The sequence below is a fragment of the Lycium barbarum genome, chromosome 1 (genome assembly GCF_019175385.1).
Source record: "Lycium barbarum isolate Lr01 chromosome 1, ASM1917538v2, whole genome shotgun sequence".
Lineage (NCBI taxonomy): Eukaryota > Viridiplantae > Streptophyta > Magnoliopsida > Solanales > Solanaceae > Lycium > Lycium barbarum.
The window spans coordinates 35,470,350-35,480,615 of record NC_083337.1 but is presented as its reverse complement, the minus strand read 5'-3'; the positions used below and the strand labels follow the sequence as shown (position 1 = coordinate 35,480,615).

At 37.9% G+C, this 10,266-nt stretch overlaps 1 protein-coding gene across 4 annotated transcripts; it reads right to left on the bottom strand.

Annotated features, from left to right (window-relative positions):
- Positions 1 to 477: 477 nt before the first annotated feature.
- LOC132634366 (protein FAR-RED IMPAIRED RESPONSE 1) lies at positions 478 to 6,564 on the bottom strand. Of its 4 annotated transcripts, none has more exons than XM_060350628.1 (10): positions 6,411 to 6,564; positions 4,390 to 4,474; positions 2,032 to 4,242; positions 1,885 to 1,941; positions 1,579 to 1,647; positions 1,381 to 1,449; positions 1,230 to 1,298; positions 1,100 to 1,144; positions 886 to 1,021; positions 478 to 790 (listed from the first exon to the last, which is right to left on the bottom strand). In XM_060350628.1, the coding sequence occupies exons 3-9, from the start codon at positions 4,141 to 4,143 to the stop codon at positions 965 to 967; spliced, it is 2,478 nt and encodes an 825-aa protein (XP_060206611.1). In that variant the 5' UTR covers positions 4,144 to 4,242; positions 4,390 to 4,474; positions 6,411 to 6,564; the 3' UTR covers positions 478 to 790; positions 886 to 964. The 4 variants fall into 4 exon arrangements, with proteins under 4 accessions (XP_060206611.1, XP_060206630.1, XP_060206616.1 ...); XM_060350647.1 differs by having other exon boundaries at positions 1,381 to 1,443; XM_060350633.1 differs by lacking the exon at positions 6,411 to 6,564 and adding an exon at positions 6,303 to 6,362.
- Between the last annotated feature and the right edge of the window lie 3,702 nt (positions 6,565 to 10,266).

The following is a 10,266-nucleotide window of genomic DNA, read 5'->3' as shown; positions in this document are numbered from 1 at the left end:
CCAACCTAAGCTATATATTGAGACTTTATATGAAATGAAAATGTCAATTCGAACTTTTAGTGTAAAGTATATTGTAAACGTTCTCCCATACAGGATACATCCCACCTAGATGGAACACATTCAACTAAACCAAAGTTAGTCATGCCATCAGATTCTTGGTGAAAGATTAAACTTATATCCACTGATAAAATAAATTTTACAATCAGTGCAATTTAACCTGCAAAAGAAGGTTAGTTGTCTTATTTTGCAAGTTACTAATCCAACAAATTATGGAAGTAATAACTTTTTAAATGACCCGATATATATTAAAAAAAAAAAAAACGTTTACATTCTAACTGTGTAGAAGTTACTCCTTGGATAATAGTTTCCCTGAACCTGAGGACGATAAGTGATGCCACGACATGGCTGCATCCTCCATGAGTGATGATAAATCAGCAACACGGAAAATACAAAAGCGCCAAAAAAGGAGACAAAAGGTTCATGAAAAATTCAAATTTCCATTACCATAAAAAAACTGTACTAAATCATCATCTCTGATAAATACCTAAGATATCTACATCTGGTTTTGTAAACCAACCTGAAATTCTAATTCTGTGAGAAAAGGGTACGACTGTAACCTCAACTCCATCTACATGACATCAAAATTGAAACTTGGTGCTCCTTCAGCCTTTAAACTTCTATGATACACAAGTGAATACTTATATCAGTTCAGAAATCCAAATTTATTTGACGCTAGCAAAGAGATCCCCTCATGCAGCAAATATTTACCCAGAGTATCAGAGTCGTCAAACTGGAAAGCACAACACGAAAAAAACGTGAGACCAAGCAGTCTACGCAGTTCTGAAATTTAAAAGCTGAAGTGAAAGGGAAAAACTGCAGTATTACCTAATCTACAACAGGAAACACTTGGATACCAATAAACAAAAATTTGATGAGAGCTTTCTTTTAAAAGAAGCAATCATCCTCATACATGTCTAGCATTGTTTCCATGCAGCTGAGCACCTCTTAGACTAGGCTCATCCTGAAGTGACATAAGATGCTGGATGTTATTCGTATCCTGTAAATTACAAAATGCAAAACTGGAAGATAATAGACAAACCTGCAAACCATATGTGAAATTCGGCTGCCTAAAATCCAAATGCCCCTAAATGAATGGAAGAATCATTAAAAACATTCATGCTCTGAATCGTAATTTCTAGCCAAGAATGTTAAGTAGTAGCATAGCATACTAGTTCTGGAATGCTTTGTTGAGACCCGAAAAACCCATCATGGCCAGGTGCAATCGTATTGAGTTGTCCCTGCAGCATGATTAGAAGAGATTTACATGCATCTCGATCCAAGTTGTAAGAAAATCTAACTCAATAGACCAATATCACATACCAGTCCCTGCATATTCTGTTGGTTAACATAATAGCCATCATGGGGAGGTTCCATCAAATTCAACTGTATCTACCAGTGAACACTAATTAGAGATCGTAACAGTAGAAAATCACAAAATTTTACTTGTAATGACTCATTCTCTTTTTGTGAGAATAAGCAATAATCAGGAATGTGATGTAGGGAAATATTGTGACCTACCAGTCCCTGCACATTCTGCTGTGTGCCATAATAGCCATTCAACGTCATTCCACCCACAACAAGATTATCCTATAACCAGCAATTTAAAATTAATATATCACCAAAGTCTCACATGAGCAAATATGTTGTCACTCCAGACAAAAAGGACATATGGCAAGTCCTGACATTTCTGAAAGGTTTAAAACTACCCATTGCTTGTAGAAAAAGGATTTATCATACACTGAAAGCACTTCTTGTCATGCTAAGGGAATCCTTAATATGGACTTGGCAATAGGCAAATAATAAATACAGCGCTAAGAAACAAACCATTTGTTGCAAGCTGTCTTGAGCTTGAACTATTGCAGCTTCTGGTTCAGAGTGTACCTGAGATCCCAATATGTTAATGGTCATGTCAGTGGAGCCAAAATATTACAACAAGTTATGGTAAAAACAATGGATGATCATACAACCAACCTTCCGCTTCTTGTTTGTATTTTTCTTCCTAGTTGTTTTGGTAGCATGAATCCCCTGAGTATCTTCTTCAAGATCACGAAGTCCCACAGCACTGCTGCTGCATTCTGTTAATGCAGAACTTGTATTGTTAACATTCACACAGTTCTTTAGAGCTTCATCGAGGACACGGAAGGCAATGGCGTAACTCTGCTCAGATAAAGAACCCTCTTCACCCAGTTCAATTGCCCTTCTACATAGATCGTTGTATCTTTGTACCCTGGTTTGAGTTTTTTCTGTCCCCTCAAACATCAACTGTTTATTCTTTGCATCTTTGGTCCACCTCTTCAAAATGTATTGGGATGGGATGCTTGAAAGACCACACATCTGAAGAACAATCATTGCATGCCTACAGAGGAAACCTTTGTATTCAAATAGAAGGCACGAACAAGAAACATCTGAACGTCCCTCATTCCATGTGACCATAAAATTTTCATCCTTCTCGCAGTCATCAACTCTAAAAGTTACACTTTCCCCATTTTCAGCTTCTTTCTTTGGGTGGCACCCAACTACACCCAATACTTCAACTTGAAATTTCTTAAATATTGCATGTGTATAAATTGTTGACATCTGCTTTTCCCAAGGCGAAGGTGACTTTAAAGCTGGTTGTTTGTGCAATGTATCAAAGTCCGCTACTGCTTCCTCTTCATATCTATTTTGCAAAATCATTCCATATTGTCTCATAAACTCCTTGAGACTGATCTTCTTATGAATGTACTTGTCAAAGAAGGAGCTTATACTCTCCGATCGTTGAGCTGTTGACATTCCAGCCATAAAAATGCCTCTCATGTAAGCTGGAACCCACTTTTTGCGGTCTTCATACAGAGTATGAATCCATTCATTCTCTTGCAGTTCAAATCTGCTGACCATCTTCCACCATCTTAAATCAAATTGTTCATCAGTTACTGACTTAAATATACACTTGCTGAATTTCCCCATAAAATGCTCGTGCTGTTTTACGACATGAGCAAGTATTTCCGGGATTCTTTCAAGCACATGCCAAAGCGTAAAGCAGTGACGTGAACATGGGAAAACTTCTTCAATAGCTGCTTTGAGTGACCTATCTTCATCAGTGATTATCACTTTCGGAGCCTGCCCACCCACCGCTCTAAGCCACGTCTTCAACAACCACACAAATGTTGGTTTGGTCTCATCTGCTACAAGTGCACATCCAAGCAACATAGGTTGACAATGATGATTTACCCCAATAAAAAGAGCAAACGGCATCTTCTCATTGCTTTTCATATAGCTGGTATCAAGGAAAACCACATCACAAAAGCTGACATAGTCTTTCCTACTTTTGGCATCAATCCAGAATAAGTTCCTTAAGCGTTGATCTTCATTGAGATCAATTGCATAAAAGAAATATGGATTCTCTTTCTGTATATGCATGAAATACTCGAGCATAACTTGTGCATCTCCCTCTTCTAATGACAAGCACCGTCCTTTATCAAACTGGTAATTTAAATCGTTAGTCAGCTGGCCAACTTCTTGGCTTCCACCACATTGTCTAGACATCTCAACATACATCTTTCTTGTTCGTTCACTAACAGCATGAAGAATATCAATGTTATTTTTCTCAGCAAGTTTAACATTCCTGTGGATTCGGAAATGATAAGCCAAGGCTGGTAAAAGCTCATGATTATGGTCCTTTATAAACTCGTGGATATACCATTTTCCATCTCGCTTCCTCTTAACATGCATGCTTGCTTTGCAATCGGTCTTTTTGACGCTAGGACGTCTACTACTGCCAGTATCTGATTCTGGAGTCACGCCATATCTAGAACATGCAAATTTAGCATCGATAAATTCTTTTGATTTCTTTGAGCGACGGCTGTTCTTAATTGAGGTTGTGAATCCCATGGACTTGGCATACTCTTGGTAGAATCCATATGCAGCTTCATGAGACTCAAATTCGATCCCATCACGTGGCTCAAAATCTGCTGCATTTTCTTCAGCTCCAGTAATGCTTCTCTTAGGAGAACGAGCAACTCCACCATCCCTGTTGTCTGCAGCATCAACCATATCACCAGTCAATTGAACACTACTTTGCGCGACATCTCCCTGATCAACCATTTCTCGGACAACATTTCACTTTTTTTTTTGCTTAATCATGTTGTGTGAAAAGTTCTTCAAGAGTTTTTTCCATGAGAAATCAATCTTCTCCAACAACAACTGGAGAGAAGAAAAAGTCAATTCAGTACTAAACAATTTCTTTTCTTGTTGCTAGCTCTGCACTCAACAATTTAAACCATGCAAAAGCTCCAAATAATCCAACTCTTCTTCGTGAAGAAACTTAAAAATCAATGGACAAAAGTTGACCTGAATCTTGTTTACAATGCACAGTTCAGCAGCCAGGCTGAAACCCAAGTCTAGCACCGCAAAGAGCAATGTGTCTATTTTGTTCCTAAGACCACAATAAGCAAATGAGTTATACTTTAGTAAAGTTTGTCTGCAATAGCGTACAAACTAAGAGATGCCTTTCCATTATGCTCAAGCCAAGACATTTTGAATTCCAAATGGATATTGCATGAAGTGGAGTAAAATAGTAATAATACACCGCAACGTGTCAAATAGTTTTCTTTAGTGGAGTCATTTCTCTCAAAACCAGCTTTCAAGCAGGTCAGCCAGAAAAAGACCATGCTGCTGGCAAATTTACAGAACCACTAAATCATCAGGTCCAACAACGGAAGTCTGATATCCTACCACCTGCTAATTAACTAAAGAAACCCTGGTTTCTTGGTAACTCAATCTCAACACTGATTACATAGAGAAAAGGAAGTAGAGAAGTGAATGGAATTGACAATTTAACAAGTCATTATCAAAATTATTCAAGCGGATGTCCAGTCAATTTTCCTTTGACATCACTATGGCTGCAGTATTTCTCCTGTCCCTATTCGAGACTTGCGAAAGAAAACTCCTCAATGAACTTTACCGGCATAACCCTCACTACTGGGGACAGGACAAACTTTTTACAAAAAAAAAAAGATAAAATACCACCCCACCCCCATGAAAAAAGAACCATAATCAAGAGTCTAATAGTGGCCATTTTCCACTTTGATACCTTGATGACTCGAACCCCAACCTTATGGTTGGAGGTGAATGGTCCTTACCGTTAATCTATCCCTCCCTTGTCTGGGAGATTGAACAAACATAGCAAACCAAACTACTTCCTTTGTTTCAATTTATGTGAAACTATTTCATTGGAGTCTAAGAAAGAAGAAGTGGTGGTCAATGGCACCAGCTTGTATCTGGTGGACCCATTTGGAAGGAGAGGAACAATAGATGTTTTGGAACACTAGTAACTCTATACAGAGAGTCAAGCTAAACTGTTTTTTGTCATTTCAATTCTGGTGTAAAGAGAATTACGTAGTAGATTCCAGAATCACTTGTAGATTATTTTGCTTCTCTGTAGGATCTTAGGCCTTTTGTAATTGATTACTACAGTATCTTCTTGGTACTGAGGAATACAAAGTTACCTTTATCAAAAAAAAAAAAAAAAAAAATCTTCTCAAACTTGTGGTCTTAAACATGCCATAACATTTGTGTGTTACAAAAGTTTGTCACTAAGGGTAAAATGAGAACTTTTGAATTGTTTCCAAATTTAGAAAGCGGTCATTCTTTGTTTAATAGACTAAAAAGTAAACAGGATCACATAACCTATAACAGAGGGAATACAGGATACCCTAGCAACAACCATGGGCCATACAGTCAAGTGTACAGATATATATATAGCTCTTCGCCTCATCCAAATGTGAGTGAAGTTAACAAAAACAAACACAACTTAAGCACTCAATCAAGCTGGTTATCTTATAAGTCAAGGACTACCAAGGTTGAACTTCAATACCAACATTTCAGCAAAAAGAAAAACAACACTGTGCAAACAGAGCAACACATGAACGAAAAAAGAATTACACTACCTGGGAAAATTGAAGAAACTAGGGATAACAGGATAAATTAACAACACACACACACAAAAACACTTACAATTTACAAATAATTAAAAGCTCAAAAAACAACATTTTTTTTTTTATAATCTACCAATATCTGTCACTTTCCACCGGTAACAGGTACCACGTAATTCTGTCCACCAAGACTTGGACAGATGGGAAGAAATCAGAAAACAAAACAAAAAATTTACTGAAGAAAATTTGGGAAAACAGAAAAAATAAATAGGAAAACAAGAAACAAATAGTGAAGCGTTCCAGTATATCAACAAGAAGAAGATCACCCACTTAGACTTTTCCATTAACATTTGGCCAATTATTCTTCCACAAATAAAAGCCAGAAAAAAAGAATCAATTAAATGTTAGGGTTTAAGCAAAGTGAAAACTTTGGCTAACCTTAATTCCAATTTGATCTAAAAGCGAAATTGATGTTAAACTGAAACTGATTGCTTTGAATCAGAGGAACCCCACGTCTTCGATTCTCAAAGTGCTTGCTTGTGTTGTACTTGTTAAAGCTCCAACATGTTGTACCTAGTTTTATTTTAGAGAAAAGGCCATAAATAGTCCCTTATCTAACGATCCCTTAACTATACACTTATCGATTTTAGTCCTTTAACTATCCAAAAACTTATCAAATTGGTCTCCGTCTATTTTTTTATACAAACAGCGTACAAACTCATAAACCTTTATGAGATTAATCATTAAACCATTCCTCAGACCTATATTTCTCTCTCCCTGCTTCTTTTTCCTCAAGTTCCTTTTGGTTTTTTTTTTTTTTAAAAAGAGCATTCTGGCACTGGTGTCGTTCTCTAGTCTCTAAAATTCAAAAAGACAAACTCAGGCATAAAATTTCTATAACCATTCTTCTCAAACACTACTAAAAAACTGGTAAAAACCGACGGAAAAAAAACGGATGGAAAAAACCACCGGAAAGACCGACAAATTTTATCGGTTTTTTCAATAATTTTTTTAAATATTTTTTTTAAGAAAACCGACGGACTGCATCGATTATTTTTTGCACAAAAATGCGCGAAAAAATATAATTATTTGTTATATTATTTTCTAAAATTAATTGATGGAGTCCGTCAGTTTTTTATTTTTATTTTTTAATTTTTTATAAAAAAACCGATGGAGACGGAGTCCGTCGGTTTTTAGAGCGAAAAAACAGTATAAATTAAATCAATGTAAGTATATGAACAAAAAATATCAGTGGTCTAGTGGTAAAGCCCTTTAATGCCAAGGAACATACCCGGGTTTGACTCCAAGTTCCTATGGAACATAAGGAATGTAAGTCCGTTTTTTTTTTAACAAGTGGAACTTGACGAAAAAGAAGTAGGGAGAGAGAAATATAGGTCTGAGGATTGGTTTAACGATTAATCTCACGAAGGTTTATGAGTTTGTAAGCTGTTTGTATAAAAAAATAGATGGAGACCAAATTTGATAAGTTTTTGGATAGTTAAAGGACTAAAACTGGTAACGATATAGTTAAGGGACCATTTTAGACCTACTCCCATAGATAAGGGACTATTTATGGCCTTTTCTCTTTTATTTTACTACTCTTATCTTTTTCCTGAGTTTGGGGCTAAAATAATCCCTTATCTATTGGAGTACATTCATTTTGGTCCCTCAAATATAATCTTGAGCATATTTAATCCCTTAACTATGCTAAAGTGGAGCCCTTTTGGTCTCCCTAACAGATTCCGTTCAAAAAGTAACGGTGCTAAACCCTTGTGACACTCACGTGACTCGTAAGAGGCTAAATCCATCAGACAAACTTCAAAGCAGAGTAATGGCATTTCTCTAAAAAATGCAACTCATAAAATATTAGCAAAGCAACTCGTAATATTTGGATCGTATGGTTGGTAATCAACTCTTAAACGACAATTTGGCAGCACACATGGAACCGTGCCACTTATTTTGAAAGCATGAGAATATAATTTTTTTTTTGTTAAATATTAGAAAACTTAAAATTCTTTTTAACAACTGTTATAAATGATCTTAATAATTGGTGGAACCACTCAAATTTATTTGGAAGCATGTGAATGCAAGTGTCAATACATTAGATAAAGTTTCTGCGTGTTTTAAAAGATCAGCTTCATCTTGTTCCAACTTCCAACCAATTAAACCTTTTTACGGGGAGGCTAGGGCTTTTTCTGGTGAAGCATTTCTTCATATGAAGTTTAGGGAAAAGGCGAAATAGTTTAGTATTTTTGTCTGATGGATTTAGCCTCTTACGAGCCTTTAGCCTCTTACGAGTCACATGAGTGTCACAGAGTTTAGCATTGTTACTTTTTGAACAGGTTCTGTTAGGAAGACAAAAAATGCTCCACTTTAGCATAATTAGGAAGACTGTGGTTCATTAATGTATGATTTTATATGAAATCATGTTTGTTTTCATTGTTCTTAAAATTATGTGGTATGGTATTGTAAACCCGTGGTTCATTCCATGGTTATATAACCATGAAAAGTCCCAATTTTTGTAACCACGAATTTGGTGGTTCTTCCGTGGTTACGTATTTCATTTCTCCATTATACCCCACCCTCCACCATCCACCATCCACCCCACCCCACCCTCACCCTACCACTCACCCCTACCCTACCCCACCCCTACCCCAACCTCCACCATTCATCCCACCCCACCCATACCCTACTACTACCCCCACCTCCAATTACCCCACTCCTCTGCCAACCACCCCAACCACCACCCACTACCCTCATTACCGCCCAACCCCACCCCACAACAACTCACCCCCACCCTACCACCCACTACCTCCACCCTCATCTTACAACCACCCATCTCACACCAACTTCCCCTTCACCACCCCCACCCACTATCCCTCACCACCCCCAACCCCACCCCCACAACCACTCACCCCCACCCTACCACCCACTACCCTCACCCTTATCCCACAACCACCCACCCCTCCACCACCCCTACCCACTACCTACTTATTTTTTAAAGTTCCTATTTTATTCTTTACCTGAGTTTTATTAATATATATAAACTAATTTCTAATTAAGAGTTAAGGGTATTCTAGTAAACTTACAAGTTATTATACAGTACCATATAGTCAAACCAAACAACATAAATGTTATTAAACCACACAAACGATACAGTCAATCCAAACATTGTGTTCATTAATACAGTACAATACAATACAACACCATACTGTACCATACCATACTGTACATTAATAAACCACAGGAAACAACCATCCAAACACAGGGTAACCCCCTGTTTGTATGGTGGTTTTCCGTGGTTCATTAATGTATGATTTTCTATGAAATCATGTTTGTTTCTATTGTTCTTAAAATTATATGGTATGGTGTTGTAAACCTGTGGTTCATTCCATGGTTATATAACTATGAAAAGTCCCAATTTTTGTAACCACGGATTTGGTGGTTTTTCTGTGGTTACGTATTTCATTTCTCCATTATACCCCCACCCTCCACCCTCCACCATCTACCATCCACCCCACCCCACTCCCACCATAACACTCACCCCTACCCTACCCCACCCCACCTCTGCTCCAACCTCCACCATTCATGCCACCGCACCCACACCCTACCACTCACCCCACCCCCACCCCCAACTACCCCACTCCTCTGCCACCTACCCCAACCACCACCCACTACCGCCCAACCCCACCCCAATACAACTCACCCCCACCTTACCACCCACTACCCCCACCATCATCTTACAACCACCCACCTCACACCAGCTTCCCCTCCACCACCCCCACCCACTATCTCTCACCACCCCAACAACCATTCACCCCCACCCTATCACCCACTACCTTCACCCTCATCCCACAGCCACCCACCCCTCCACCACCCCCACCCACTACCTACTTATTTTTTAAAGTTCCTATTTTATTCTTTACCTGAGTTTTATTAATATATATAAACTAATTTCTAATTAAGAGTTAAGGGTATTCTAGTAAACTTACAAGTTATTATACAGTACCATACAGTCAAACCAAACAGCACAAATGTTATTAAACCACAACAAACGATACAGTCTATCCAAACATTGTGTTCATTAATACAGTACAATACAATACAACACCATACTGTACCATACCATACTGTACATTAATGAACCACAGGAAACAACCATCCAAACAGAGGGTAACCCCCTGTTTGGATGGTAGTTTCCCGTGGTTCATTAATGTATGATTTTCTATGAAATCATGTTTGTTTCCATTGTTCTTAAAATTATGTGGTATGGTGTGTTAAACTCGTGGTTCAT

What these genes read in the sequence shown, in the direction of transcription:
- LOC132634366 (XM_060350628.1), bottom strand. Translation starts at nt 4,143, where the DNA reads ATGGTTGATCAGGGAGATGTCGCGCAAAGTAGTGTTCAATTGACTGGT. An exon ending in AAGACAGCTTGCAACAAATG is followed by an intron (nt 1,648 to 1,884) that starts GTTTGTTTCTTA and finishes TGCTGGTTATAG; the next exon opens with GATAATCTTGTTGTGGGTGG. An exon ending in AACAAAGCATTCCAGAACTA is followed by an intron (nt 1,145 to 1,229) that starts GTATGCTATGCT and finishes CCATTCATTTAG; the next exon opens with GGGCATTTGGATTTTAGGCA.